General features: G+C 36.5%; 1 protein-coding gene across 2 annotated transcripts in view; it reads left to right on the forward strand.

The window, feature by feature from the left end:
• The window catches only part of Arfgef1 (ADP ribosylation factor guanine nucleotide exchange factor 1), a 96063-nt gene that overhangs the window by 10186 nt on the left and 70288 nt on the right, over positions 1–15589 (forward strand). For both annotated transcript variants that reach the window (XR_003378252.1, XM_005361885.2), the window contains exons 2-6: positions 6312–6342; positions 6940–7096; positions 8356–8502; positions 9245–9424; positions 14230–14506. Coding sequence is in view for 1 of the 2 variants with exons in the window: in XM_005361885.2 (XP_005361942.1) it covers positions 6312–6342; positions 6940–7096; positions 8356–8502; positions 9245–9424; positions 14230–14506 (792 nt within the window). In the remaining variant the exon portion in view is untranslated. The remainder of the gene's footprint in view (positions 1–6311; positions 6343–6939; positions 7097–8355; positions 8503–9244; positions 9425–14229; positions 14507–15589) is intronic.

The raw sequence follows: 15589 nt of genomic DNA on the forward strand, positions 1-15589 counted from the left end.
GAGAGAGAGAGAGAGAGAGAGAGAGAGAGAGAGAGAGAGAGAGAGAGAGAGAGAGAGACTCTCAGTGATCTTAGTCGTTTACATGTGCATAGGTGACGGATTATTTACAGGTACGTGGCCAACTTTACCAATAGCAACACCACAAAAAGAACCTGCCCACCACTGTCCCTAGCAGCCATTAACTTCTAGTGGTTCTTCAGGAGGGTTGAAGCCAGGTGAGTTTTCCCCTCATCCATGATGGAATGCTGGTAGACCTAGGCTTGTTTTTGGGTCATATTCAAGAAGTCACAGTTGTGAGTTCATGAGACAACAGCCATATCATAGCTGGAAGACAGTGTTCCACAACACTCTTCCTCCTGCATTCTTTGAACCCTCTATTGCCGTATTCTCTGAACTCTGTCTTATTTAGGGCCTATGTTCAGCACATTGATCAATTAGGAGTCTGAGTCTATAGTAAAACTTCGGTCCACTGCAAAAAGAAGTTTTTCTCACCAAAACAGAGAGAGCAGCACTAATCTATAAGATAAAAATAAAATATTAGGCCTGGCGGTGGTGGCGCACACCTTTAATCCCAGCACTCGGGAGGCAGGGCAAGTGGATCTCTGTGAGTTCGAGGACAGCCTGGTCTACAATAGCTAGTTCCAGGACAGGCTCCAAAGCTACAGAGAAACCCTGTCTCGAAAAACAAACAAAACAAAACAAAAATTGAGAAAACAGTTTTATGAGTACAACATGTTCTCTTAGCAAAACAATAATAGCAGCTTCTCTACCAGAGGTTGATCTAGTAGAGAATTTAGCCATAAATTTTTGATCAGGTTTATGATACACAGGCATGAATTCAGCCTGTGCAGCAGGCTTCAAATCCAGTCAGAGAGCATTTGGTTACCCCCATAACAGTCATGCCACAATATTCATAAGGCTGCATCTGTGTTTGTTTGCTGCTTTTTGTTGTATTGTAATTGTGTTTCTTCTGAATTTCATCTTGCTTGTTACCCCTTTTGTGAATTTATAAAGCCCTTCCTCTCTGTCTTTGCAATGGGGTCTTGTTTTTTTTTTTTTCTTATTTTGCTTCTACTTCGTCACATAAAGGCACTGTCTAATCTGTCTTATTTGGAAAACTGGACAGCTAGGTATTTTTAAGCAATATAAAAGACCCCACTTCCTTATTTGATGTTAATATGACCATCCTTTTGATATCTTTTTCCATCTTTTAACCAACCCTTATCGATATACTGTGTTAGAGGTTAGTATTAAGTAGTAGTGTTAAGTACAGTGATCCGGCCTTACCTGTGGTTTTACTTTGTTCAGTTATCAGCCATCGACTGCCATGTAAAAATATTAAACTTGAGTTTGCAGAAATAATTACTAATTTTTGAATCTTGTAGTAGCTCTTCATCCAGACTGTCCTTTCCTTATATGCTACCCATGCACTAGTCCAGTGGTTCTCAATTTTCCTGGTGCTGTAACCCTTTAATACAGTTCCTCATGTTGTGGTGACCCCGGAACCATAATATTATTTCACTGCTACTTTATAACTAATTTTGCTACTATTATGAATTGTATGTAAATATTTTTGGAGAAAGAGGTTTGTCAAGGGGTGGAGACCATGGGTTGAGAACCGCTGGACTTGTCACTACTATCTCAGTTATCAGATCCTCTGTCACAGTGATGCAGTGCTTTGTGTTGTTTTTACTTAGTAATGGATTGAGAGTGGTGATGTTTGGATACGCTGAAAGTGAAGCTACAAATTTTTCCTTTAAGTGAAAAATGCAAGCTCTTTTTTAATGAAGAGTGCAAAAACCATTTTAAGAATGGTGTGATCACTAATAATAAATCACTACTCATAAGTTTGTGAATAAGGTAAAGAAATTTGAACTGGTTTTTCTGTAACTCTTCAGATTGTAAGTCACAGTCCTAGTTGCATAAGTACCTAGTGAAGGTGGAAAGGACATTAAGCTTGTATATTGATATATATCAGAAGAAAAAATGGAGGACTTGGTACTGTCTATCATCTAGGCACCTACTGATTGTGTTGGAATTTGTCTCCTGTTGGTGTTAGGGGAGACACTATAGTGTCTTGTGGTTTTAAAATTCAATTTGCCATTTTTTAAAAGAGAATAATTTATGAAATATACTGCAAAAGGGTAAGAGGGCAAGCAGGTGTCAACAATAACTGGAGTACCACTTACCTGCCAAACTGTCTTAGTTGGACCTTTGTTTTTAATGTAATATTGGTAATGTTATGGTTTAGATCTGTCATTTTACATTTGGTTTTCATTACTTTTCCTCTTTTTTCTCTGATTCTTTTCTTGCTGTTATATAAGTCTTAAATGTTTTTTTACACACAGCAAAGAACATGTGACAGAATGACAAATTTTTCATTTATCGCTTCAGTTGTATTTCTAAATCTGAAGAGATAAAGATATTGTTATAGTTTCTCTTTTTTATAATATACTTTCTCTTATTTCCATTAATTTATTTTTCTAATTTATAAAAATTTAAACTGTTACTTGTATGTGTATGTTTTCAGAGCTGGCTGGCCATTTGGTACTGGATAATTGATTAGTGTGCTCCTGCGAAGTCTATTTCTTCCGTTGTTAAGTATTTCTCAGTTATCTGTAGACCTTTGTGTAGGGCTGAGGCCTCTTTAGTAAATAGACATATTAGTGTGTCTATTGATATCTTTCTTGTTCAGGTCATGTTTTGGCAGCCATGTTGGTGAGATTTCATAGATTCGGTTTCTCTGACATTTGTAGGAGTCACAGTCTCACAGCAAACTTCCTGTTCCTCTGGCTCTTCCAATCTTTCATCTCCTCTTCCACAGTGACCCTGATCCGTAGGTGTAGCTGTGTTGTAGATGTATCCACTGGGACTGTGCTCCATAATTCTGCATTTACAGTTGGGGTTTTCTGTAATGGTCTATGTGCTGCAAAGTGAAGTTTTCTTTGATAAGATGTGAGGACTACACTTACCTGTAGGCATAAGGACAAATATTTAGGATGTAGTTAGGGAATATGCTGATTTAGTAAAATGGTTGTTTCCAAGTTCTGCAAGATCCATGACTTCCTTGGCCCTGGGTAGTTGGTTTTGTTTCCAGTACAACAAGACAAGATTTTCCTCTTGTCTAGTAGGTTTTAAGTCCAATTGGAGAGCTGTTGGTTGCTGCCAAGATATGTGAGACACTACTGCACCCTAGAGTTAATCATGCTATGGTGACCATTGTTGGGGTTTGTTTGTGGACATCATAGCTGGGGAGGACTATTGGTTGTTTCTCTTTGGAAGCTTTCATGCTTCTCAGGAAGGAGACTTTCAGGTCAGATCCAACTCAGGTCCTCTGGGTCCTGGTGTCCAAAGTATAAGGTGTCTTCGAGATTGCAGCTTAAATCTTCCACCCCTGGAGGAGAATGGCAACAGCAATTAGCCTGTAATAGTTTAGGATCCATTTGGTCATCCCTAACAACTCAAAAAAGGATTTCTCATGCCTAATGTTGGGATTTTTGTTAGTCTTTGCCTCTTGAGGGGGACATTAACAGCCCATATGGGAAAATTTTATTTTATGTATGTATATACACCGTACATATATACACATATTTATAGACTTACATATGGTATAGGCATATTCTTCTGACTTTTTCAGACATCATTATTGTTATTTTATCTTTCTATCTTTTGTATTTATATCTTAAATTTTTTTATGTTTCAAAATTTTTTTTACCATGTCTATTGTTTGAAGAACATTTAAATTCCTTTTAAGGTAACCCTAGTGGTGATTTTTCTTCAGTCACCCTTAATTTTACAAGGTCTTTTAAAAATGAACTTTTAAAAATGATTAACTTATTTTTACTTTCTTATGTGCGTTGGTGTTTTGCCTCCATGTATGTATATCTGTGGGAGGATATTGGATCCCCTGGAGCTGGAGTTACAGACATTGTAGGGTGTCATATGGGTGCTGGGAATTGAACGGGGTCCTCTGGAAGAGCAGTCAGTGCTCTTAACCACTAAGCCATTTTTTTCCAGCATAGAAGGTCTTAATTTTAGGATTTATTTTTCCATTGAAAACAATGTATAAATCTGAAAATGTGACCAAATGTTAGTTAGCCTTTATGGTGTGAATTTTGCTACCATTCAAATCTTTCTTGCACACAGTGTGTCATTTCTTTGTGCCTGCTTTCACTGGTTTTTCCTCTCTTTGCTTCTCTGAAATTTAATTATAATGTATTTTGGCATGTATTTCCTTGGATATCTTATTCTTATTTTCTTAGCTTTAAAACACATGGTTTTGTATACAGCACTACATTTTCTGTTTGTACTTACAAAGCTTTATTAGTTATGAAGTCAGTTTTGTAGTTAATAGCTAGTATTATAGCTTAAAAGAATACAACTTGAGAATATATTCCCTTTAATAAAAGGAAAAATTAATTTTTTATATGAGGTATGTTCTGAGATCCAAAGTGAAACATTTCTTCCTGTGGTTTTTTGCAAAATAATTTTGAGAACTGTTGATTAAAATCATTCACGTTTTATTTTGTTTGAAGAGGGCTAATTAGCAGCAACCCTGGATTTGAGACTTGATGCTGATACGCAAAAAGATGGGATTTTTTTTCTACCTCCAAATTACGTAGTTTTCATAGCTTGTTTTTCTAACCAATTAAATCGATCACAGACTGATGTTTTTATACAGTTAAGATCTTAATAAATTAAAAACAGCCTTCAAAGCATCAGTCTGTTCCCTGATGTTAGATGGAAGAACTGAAATAGAAAGGGGTGAGAAAAGGAAAGAAGGAAGCACAAAGTGTATCCTTTTTAACTGAAAAATTTAACTCCCCCCCTCGTTATCAAGTCCTGCCTCCTCTACACTCTGGCGCCACTGTTCATTGCTATGCGTTTGCCTTTTTAGGGTTCCATGTGTAAATGATTGCTTGGTATTTGTCTTCCTATGCCTGTCTTATTTTTCCTAGGCATTGTAAACCTTTATTAACTTGTGTCTTTAAATAGTTCAAGTAATATTTTTGCACCATCCCTCCTTTACTCCTACCTCTGGTAAAATGGAAAGACTTTGGTCCTCAGAGAACTAGACTAAAATCCTGAATGTCTGGCACATAGTAGCCAGTGAGTAAATTGTGTATATTTTATGAATCAATGCTATAGTAAAGTAATTTAAGGAGGTTACTTTATACTTACTATAGTGCTTGGCAATAGAAGGTATTAAGTAAATCATTAAATTTAAAAGTATTGCATTACTCTTCCTGAAAAGAGACTTAAATTTCTTTAAATTTCTATTTATCCCCATGATGGACCAAAGAAATGATTCCACCAAACTCTAGCTTGCTGAAGCAATTAGTTTAATTGCTTAATTTAGAGTTTTAGAAGTATGGATGAGGAGTTACCTTCAGGCATGTGTAGGAGTGTGTGTGTGTAGGTCATGAAACTAGAAGGAGCTCTGTGTGTGTGAGTGTGTGAGTGTGTGTGTGTGTGTGTGTGAGAGATGAAACTAGAAGGATCACTGTAGCAGTGAAGGAAAGGATCTTAAAGTAAAAGGTAGAAATAATGGAATGCATGTAGCATGAAAATAGAAGGGAAGCTTTTCTGTGGGAGAGAAAGAACCAGCGGGGGTGGGGTGTGGCAGGGGAAGGAAGGGTAATGAGGGAGGAAAGAAAAGAAAGTAGTATGAAAATAACTTTACATTACTTTGCAGGCTAAGTTAAAATATTAATTTAAAAAATTGGGCATGCATGTTTTATATGGTTTTTAAAAATAGTAATCCTAACTAGAAAAGTTAGTTACTTTCAACACATATAAGCATTTTCAAGAAGTTGTAATTCTGTTCATAATTTTCTTGAGGGGTGCACACGTGCACGCTCTCTCTCTCTGCGCTCTCTCTCTCTCTCTCTCTCTCTCCCTCTCTCTCTCTCCCTCTCTCTCCCTCCGTCTCTCTCACGCACTCACACACGCACGCATGCACACACACCCAGAGGGAAAAAGAGAGACAGAAAGGTAGAGGGAGGAGTGTGTACCTAATACATTGTAGTTACAATATTTTGTTCCTTGTACTTCTGGTTAATGTAGTTGTTGAGGGGATGGGGAATAGTTTGATAATTCAAATTCTGTGGTTGTTGACACATATTCTTTTTGGTTTTTTATTTGTACGTTTAAGTGAAACAAAATTTTGGAGCCTGATTTTTTTTAACTTATATTTTTTGCTGTTTTGTTTTTAATGTCCCAAATGAACTTCTGAAGACTAATCAAATTACCTAGTGAACTTTCTGCTGCTTGTGCTAATGTTTGCTTTTCTTTCTTTTTGCCCTCACCAGAGGAAATAAAAGTTGAAACTGAGAAACAAAGGTTCGTATGATTTCTTTTATGAAATTAATTGGTATACTTGTGAGTCTTAGCCAAAATAGTAATGTAATCATCTGTATTTTTATAATTATAGATCTTCTTTATGTAATCTTTGTAATAAAATCGAAGTAGTTCTTAAGAAACAACTTCATATAAATTAGACATTTCTGAAATATCATGAGCTAACTTCTTTTCTTGAAGAATTTGATGTATATTTAGAAAAATTACTAGGTTTCTTTGACCATGTTAGCTTCCTTAGAACAGAGTGGAAATTATTCAGAAGTGTACTTCAGTATGAAAGCATGTGGAAAGTCTTAAAGCTGCTTAAAATTCCATGATATTGTGTTAGGTTCTTTGAAATGATTATTTAGTGGACTGTGGGCTCTTTGGAAATAGAAATTTCATGTTGTGTTTGGCAGCTGTGGTGGATGCCCTTCTTTCTGTGGCAGGCTGCTGACCTCTAGGCTTTGCTGTCCTTGTGTACTTCACAAGGACACAGAGTGGTTCCTATGGTTCCTTTTATAACTGATTTTCTTCTTAATGAATTTGTCATCATTAAGTAAATGTGATATTCTAACTAAACTGTCCTTTTTTATTTAGTCCTCCTCATGGAGAAGCAAAAGCTGGATCAAGTACCCTTCCACCAGTGAAATCAAAAACAAATTTTATTGAAGCAGACAAGTACTTCTTACCTTTTGAGTTGGCGTGCCAGTCCAAGTGCCCCCGCATTGTTAGTACATCTCTAGACTGTTTGCAGGTCTGTATAAAATGATACCTAAAACTGTCTATTTTCAATGTATTTCTAATACTACTTGTAGTTGGCTATTTATGTATGTCCGTAAAAGCCTCGAATACTCTTTTTGAGGTAAGAAACAAAATGTCATTTATATTCCAGATAGACAGTAGTTTCTTCCTTTTTTCTTCTTAATTTATTTTGATAGTAGTTTCAAAAAGATGTTTCTGGTTAGTATCAACAAGAAACCCTTAGCAAACAAAATATAAGGTTGTTAATAAAAGTGTTGATTTGCTCTCTTTCCATCAGTGATATAATGCTGTTGCATGTATAGTTCTTGAGATGGGCACTTGTATGTTCCTGTGTGATCTTGAACTCCTAGTTTCAAGAAGTCATCTGTCTCTGCCTCCTAAAGTAGTCAGGCCCACAGGCGTGCACCACTGTACTTGAGTCTTCACTAAAGCCCTGTTATTTTATAGAATGCACCATTTTCGTGTTGACACTGTTTGCCTTCTTATTATTTTCCCCACCTGTGGCATTCATTAATATCAGAAATATTCATGAGTGTTTCCCCTTTTTATTCTCACATACAAACTCACAGTATCTTAGATATTCTGGGAGACAGACTTCTAGATGTTAAGTGTTTGTATTTGTTTTCAGGGATTGTCATTGTTTGAAGGTTGTACATTCTGCTAACAACTTAGTAGCTAAGAAAAAATGATTTGTTCTTAAGGTAGTTTAAGGATAAATTCATCTTATTTCTGACCTTGCTTTCACTTATTAATAGCATTATTAATGCCCACTGCCTTCCTTCTCAGCTAAAATGTTAATAGTAAGTGGATAATTCTGAGATTTTTGTAGCCAGTATTTGGAAACTAGATTTCATGAAGATTGATGATATAAGTTAGAAAGAGATTTGATGTCATTTAAAAAAAAAAACTATCAGTAGAACCTTGTTTACATAGAAAGTAGCGAGCAGTTTTAACATATCACAGGCATGTTCTTAAGGCTTGGCTTTAAAAAAAAAAGTATTGCCTAATAGTTTTGTTATTATCAGACTGTGTTTGTGATTATTCCAGCTACAAATAGTTATCCAATTTTAGATAGTAGACTATAAAGGAAAAAAAAGGCATAGTCTTTGGCTTTGATTATACCTTGATGATTTTGTTTAAAAATTAATATATATTCATTCAAATGTATTTTTTTCAAATGTATTTTAATTCATAATCAATTAATGTGTTTATTAGTTAGCTTGATAAGCTATTTTGTTATGACTGTTTCAGAAACTTATTGCTTATGGGCACCTGACTGGCAATGCTCCAGATAGTACGACACCAGGCAAAAAATTAATTGATAGAATTATTGAAACAATATGTGGCTGCTTCCAGGGTCCTCAAACAGATGAAGGAGTTCAGTTGCAGATAATAAAGGTAATTAATGACATAAAATGGGTATGTTATTTATTATGTATACTTTTTAAACCAGAAGCTTTTTGCTTTGGAAATATTAGGAAAGGTTATTTTCTTTGGGATAATATTTAGAACCGTCATGACATTTGCTGTTTTATGCTAAGAGTTTATTAGAGGAAAACTACATTCCATATCTCTTCTTTTGCCACCCTAGTCAGGATGATCCCTGGGATCTTCACCATTTTTTCTGTGTCTATTCTGCTTTTTATACATGTTCCATCTTTTAAGTTTCAAGATGATTCATAAAACTGTGACCGTATTCATTTTTTTTTTCTGTATTGTTAGATCCCACATTGTCTTCTTTCTCAGCCCATGTATCACTAAGTATACTGGTTTTCTTTTGGCTTTCAGTATCCTCTTGTGCTCATCCACCTATTGAAAAAAGTCCAAGTTTGTGCTATAATGAACCTGGATGGTTGAAGTTGAGAAAAACTAGTCATGTTCTTGTTAATATTATAACTATAGTAGTGGTAATATGTTTATATATTGATATGATATTGTGTGAAATATATCTATGCTCACTTGTGATGAAATGAAATATTCTGCATTTTAGTAAACAAAGAATACTATTTCTAATAAAATTTAGCTAAAGAATGTTCTGGAGTTTATAGGCCAATAGGGAAGCTACTTTCTGAAATGAAAATTCATATCTTTGGCCATAAACTCTGGATTCAGTATTGCTTGTGTTTCTTTCCTCTCAAAGGCTTTACTTACTGCAGTAACATCACAACACATAGAAATTCACGAAGGAACTGTCTTGCAAGCTGTGAGAACATGCTACAATATCTATCTAGCCAGCAAAAATCTCATCAATCAGACAACAGCCAAAGCCACTCTTACTCAGATGCTAAATGTTATCTTTGCTCGCATGGAAAACCAAGCGGTGAGTATTGGGGAGCGAGGACACCACAGGCGTTTGGAGTAGTTGCAGTGAAACGAGGTTTCTCCATGTCTTGTCTTTTGTGGACAGTAAGGCCTCCCAGTTCCTTGTATGTTTTAGTCTTCGCTTTACCAATATACTGTACTGATTTTAGACAAGATGTACTTTTAATTTACAGATAGGATGTATAAGATTGAGTATCACATGCAAGTGTTTGTATATTGATATTTTTACCAAACTTAAGCTTAATAAAGTATAAAGTATATATAAAACTACCTCATTTGATATGTTCAAGTATACAATGATTCATTAAGCCCAAAAACAATAGTGCATTTTTATATTGATAAAGTACATTTTATTTCTTCCATACGTTAAAGAGCTATGAATTACTTGTCCTTAAAACTATTTCAGGTTTGTTGAAAAGAGATTAAGAACTATAGACTTAACTTGGTTTTTTAATGTATTTTGTTTTTCATCTTACTGCGTAGGTCTTCATAATTAAAGACTGAAAAAATAATTGAGAGATACTTCTTTTCCACCCTTGACTTTCTGCTTTTTGTTAGGTTTATAAATTTTGTGTATGTATGTGGTATATGCTGGTATGCTCCCCAACATGTGGCATCATGAGTCTTCCTCCATCAATTGCTGCCTTTTTTTTTTTTTTTTCGATAGGGTCAGGTTCAGGATTTGTCTTTCCCTTCCAGCACTAGAATTACAGACACATGCCACTGCACCAGGCTTTTAACTTAGTGCTCATGCCTTCATAGCAAGCACTGTGCCCTGTGCCACCTCCCAGTGTGACTCCTGAACACACCCATACCAGGGAGTTAACTCTAGGATAGAGCCTTACTTGGATTTCATTAGTCTCGTCAACAGCATCTGGTTTCTGACCTAGAATTCGCACATTACATTCAGTTGTTAGGATTTTGTCTTCTGTTGTAATAAGAGCGGCAGGGCTGCATCCCCGGCACCCGGCCACCCACCCGGCTAGCTTTACCCAAAATAATTATACAGAAACTGTATTCTTTTAAACACTGTCTGGCCCATTAGTTCCAGCCTCTTATTGGCTAGCTCTTACATATTGATCTAACCCATTTCTAATAATCTGTGTAGCCCACTAGGTGGCTTACCACGAAAGATCTTAACCTGCGCCTGTCTGGAGTGGGAGAATCATGGCTACTGCCTGACTCGGCTTCTTTCTCCCAGCATTCTGTTCTGTCTACTTCGCCTACCTAATTTTCTGTCTTATCAAATGGGCCAAGGCAGTTTCTTTATTAACTAACCAATAAAAACAACAGATTAGGAAGAAATCACTCCCACATCAGTCTTCTCCATTCTGTTAAAACGCCTCAGTGCTTCTTTCCTTGTTTAGAATGAGGCTGTACTTTTTTTTTTGGCCAGAAATGTTTCATTTTACATATATCATGCCAAGACGCTAATGCCGATTCCTTTTTTGGCTCATGATATTAACCTTGACCACTTGGTTAAGAATGTTTCTGCCAGGAGCTAGAGAGATGATGCTTTATCTGTTGAGAGCACTGGCTGCTTTTGCAAAGGACAGGATTTGACTCCCAGCACCCACATGTGTTGGCTCACAACATGAACCACTCTCATCTCCCTCCACACCTCTTTTTGGCCTCCTTGCATGTGTTGTACAGGGATATGATACACAGGCAAAACACCTACATACATACCAGTAAAACATTCTTATAAGAAGGAATATATCTCTCGGGTTCCTCCAGTGGAGGTTATTAATCTTTCTTTTTGGAAGGTATTTTAAGACTATGCAAATATCTTATTTTTTCCTTATACCCCATTTTAGTATCTTTCAATAGTAGATCTTGTTGGGAATAATTCTTACTCTGTTGTTTCTTTTGTGTTGTTTATTTTGTTTCCTTCCTTTTCTGTTTATTAACTAGAGTCCTCTTTTTGCAATTTCCCTATTTATTCAGGTATTCAAATAAAAACTACACCTGGGTTCTATCTTACGTATAGTAACCTGATATTATCATGTTTTGCCCATGTTATTTCAGTTTGATATCCTTTAGCTCATTTGACAAGATCCCATTCTGTTTTAAATACCTCAATACTTTCCTAAATCTTAAGATGTTTTATGCTCCTTAAAAAAAATACCCTTTGGGGGCTGGAGAGATGGCCCAGCTGTTAAAGGCTAGGCTCACAAACAAATAAGTTTCAGTTCCCAGCACCCATGGCTGTCTCTCCAGCCACAAAAAATAAAATAAAAAAATAAAAAAATTACCCTTTTGTAGGCAGAGTTTCTCCGTGTCACAGCAGCTGTTCCCAATAACCACTCAGAGACTTATTGATTATAAGAGCACGGCTGATAGCTTATGCTTGTTTTTAGCTAACTCTTTTAACTTAATTAATCCATTTCTATTTATCTGTGTGCTGCCCCAAGGCTTGTTTACCTCATGTACGTACTTCCCATCCTGTTCAGTCTGTGTCTCCTGGCATCTCCTCAGACTCCATCCTTCTTCCCAGCATCCTCTTAGTCTGGTTCTCCTGCCAGACTTTATCCTGCCTAGCTATAGGCCAGTCAGCCTCTTTAGTAAACCAATCACAGTGTACCCTGGGGCATGGCAAATGACCAGTCCACATTCCTAAAGAAACAAGACTTTTGCACTTCCAGTAGCCACCAACTGCCAGTGGCTCCTCAACTAAGAGTAATGCATAGTAATATTTCATTTGTATTTTAATAAATAAAGCTTGCCTGAGGATCAGAATGCAAAACAGCCCCATTACTCAGCCATACAGGCCAGGCACTGGTGGCACACACCTTTAATCCCAGCAGCCACACGAAAGATGTTATAAGTAAACCAAGGAGAAGACTAACATGTACTCTGTGATGGTCACATACGGGTGTAGAGATGGGTGGAGGAGAGACTAGAATAGGAGCATATTTTCTAGCTGGATTTGCTCAAAGACAATGAACATACTAGTTAACTCGGTTAAGTTCCACATCCACTGTAGCATGGGCAACCTACCAGTGGTGACATCTCCTAAGGAAATGTATTCTTTCTTTCCTAGTAGCCATTAGTTGCCAGTAGTTCCTCTGAGGGTGCAGAGCTCATGAGCTCCTCCTTCATCCATGCTAGAATGCTGGCTGGTTTGTTCTTGTCCGTATTTTGCAGGTAGCTGCAGCTGCTGTGAGTTCATGAGAGCACTGTCCTCATTGTCTCTAAAAGATGTATTGCACCGCTCTCTTCTCCATCCTCTGACTTGTAAACTCTTTCCATTCCCACTTCCCTGAGCCCTAGGTGGGAGAGGTTGGCATAGCTGTTCCATTTAGGGCTGAGCATTCGATAGACTCTTACTCTCAGTGCCCCGGTGAGTTATGACTCTCTACATTAACCACTGCCCACTGCAAAAGGAAGCTCTTCTCATTAAAGTGGAGAGCAGCACTGACGATTTTTTTCTTGAGTTGGTGGCACTGGGTTGAAAGGTGATGCTCTCAGATTTTCTGATATTAGCAAACTACATATGCTGTAGTGTTGGTCTCAGAATTGTTTTCATTCTAATTGTCATCTAGTAGTGCTTTTATTTGTAAAATAAGAATTTTGAACTATTAATTATAAGGTTCTTTTTACCTTTTTGGACTTTAGAATCAGTTAATTCAATTTTACTTATATAAATCTATATAATTCTATGTAATTTGAAATATTGCTGAAGATTATGAAATGATATTGATACTGTGAAATATTTATCTTTGTAGAAATTAATTCTTTGATAATCCTTCATATCAGCTCCTGAATGCTGAAAGAGATGTGTTAGGAGCAATAAAGTTCTAAAAAATAAAATCCTGGGATCCTAGTTGATGTTTTTATTAGCATCTTGTTAAGTGAGCCAGTTTATTAGGTGGTATTACATACACAAAAACGACAGATCTTCTAAAATAAAATTCACTGATTGACACAATCATTTTTATGATTTCTAGATGACTGGGCAAAATGATGTAAGCTCTCGTGACAGTTTTACTTACTAAATATAGTTTTAATACAGTGTTTAAAAGGTGTTTGATATGATGATGTCAGAACATGTTACAAAAGGGTATGAACTGAAAAGTTCTTACCCGGTTTTCTCCATTTGATCATTCCCTAATCTCCACCCAATGTTGATGTTTCTTGTCTATCTTTCTATACTTTATTTCCAGGTTCAAAAACAAAAGGGAGGGTAGGAAGGAGAGAAGAGAGCAAGAGAGAGAGGGAGAGAGACAGAGAGAGAGCATAAATATGAAAAAGTATTGTACTTTGTTTTTGTTTGTAGGTTATTTATTTGGTTTTAGGTAAATATATTATTGGCAGCAATTCAGTTACTATTTGGCGGCATTAAAATTATTTTCATTTAGATAGTATATTTCTCAGTATCAGACATCAAATACAAAGTCTGAAGAGAAGACGTGGTAGCTAAGAGCACTTGCTTCTATTCCACAGGACTCCAATTCGGTTCCCAGCATTCAAATCAGGTGGCTCAGAATCCAACTCCCTCTCTTCTGGCCATCGTGAGCACTAGCACACATGTGGCATTCAGTCATGTGAATACTCACATGTAAATAAAATAGTAAAAAATGAACACCAAATGAAAGGATTGTGTCAGTGAAGACTTCCTCTCTGTTCTTATGCACCAATTTCCAGACTTCTAAGGAGTAGCATGGTTTCTTTTACTATATTTTACTTTGTACTATAATTCTCAAGCCCAGAAAAAAAGGATACATTATGTAAAAAATTTATAGTTAGGTGAATTTCAAGCTACTTATTTTACTAATACTGAAATAATCTTGTTCTTTCCAGTTACAGGAAGCCAAACAAATGGAAAAAGAAAGGCACCGGCAGCATCATCATCTGTTACAGTCTCCAGTAAGCCATCACGAGCCTGAATCACCTCATCTTAGATATTTGCCTCCTCAGACTGTTGATCAACTATCCCAGGAACATGAAGGGGATCTTGATCCCCATACACACGATATGGATAAAAGTCTTCAAGATGATACAGAGCCTGAAAATGGATCTGATATTTCCAGTGCAGAAAATGAGCAGACAGAAGCTGATCAGGCAACTGCAGCTGAAAGTAATCTTGAGATGGGGCTGTGGGTGCTCGCATGTGAAGGGCAGAGGTGGGATGAGTTTCTGACGAATATGGAAGGAATGACTTAAGGATTAACACAAACTTTGTGACGATTGTGAGCTTCTCTGTCAGTGGTAGAGCTAATTCTCCAACCTGCAAAGTCTCTCTTAATGATTCATTGCATCTCATGAGCATATGCTTTGTAGACTTCTTTCTAAAAAGAATCATAAACATCTGTTACAGAATTGCATAGGTACTCTTGTTTTCTTTTTTTTACATTAGTTTTATACCAAAAGATCTACTTAGGGCTTTTAGAATATGGTTGAAAATTTCATGCCATTATTGGTTTAGGAAGTATCATGCCTGTAATCTCAGGATTTAAGAGGCTGAGGCAGGAAGATCATGACTTTGAGGCTGGACTCGTGTACACAGCAAGAACCTATTTCAGAAAAAGTAGCAAAATTAAATCTAAAAACAATTTTGATTAACTAAGTAAATACAAAAAGTTCATTTAAAATATTTTTATATCTTTTTGTATATTAGTAAGGTTTATGTTCTCTTTCCATATTTTTCTTTTTTTTAATCTGTGTATATGCATGATTTGTGTGTAAGAGTGAGGGCAGGTGTGCCACAGTGCATGTACAGAGGTCAGAAAACAATTTTGGATGCCAGTCTTTGCCTTTCCACATTTCTTAAGGCAGACTAGCTGGCCCGGGACCTTCCAGGAGCTCCCTGTCTCCACCTCACATCTCATTGTAGGAGAACTGAAATTACAGACAAGTGACATTTTGTGCATTCTAATGATTTGAACACAGGTCTTTATGCTTGTATAGCAGGTACTGTACCCACTGAGCTAACTCCCTAGTCCTGTGATACATTTTCCACAAAAGTTTCTATGTGAGTGAAGTTAAATTGTCATAAAAAACTAATTTTTAGATAAATTTTTATATAGAAATAGGCACATGAAATCATTTTCTCTTTATTCTTTCAACCTGCCAGAGAGTTTGAGTTGTTTCCTTTTTTCCCCCTTAACTTGATTTGAAAAATGATAGACGTTGTGCTGCTTTGTGTTGTAGATAGATAGGG

This window comes from Microtus ochrogaster, linkage group LG5 (assembly GCF_000317375.1).
Source record: "Microtus ochrogaster isolate Prairie Vole_2 linkage group LG5, MicOch1.0, whole genome shotgun sequence".
Classification (NCBI taxonomy): Eukaryota; Metazoa; Chordata; class Mammalia; order Rodentia; family Cricetidae; genus Microtus; species Microtus ochrogaster.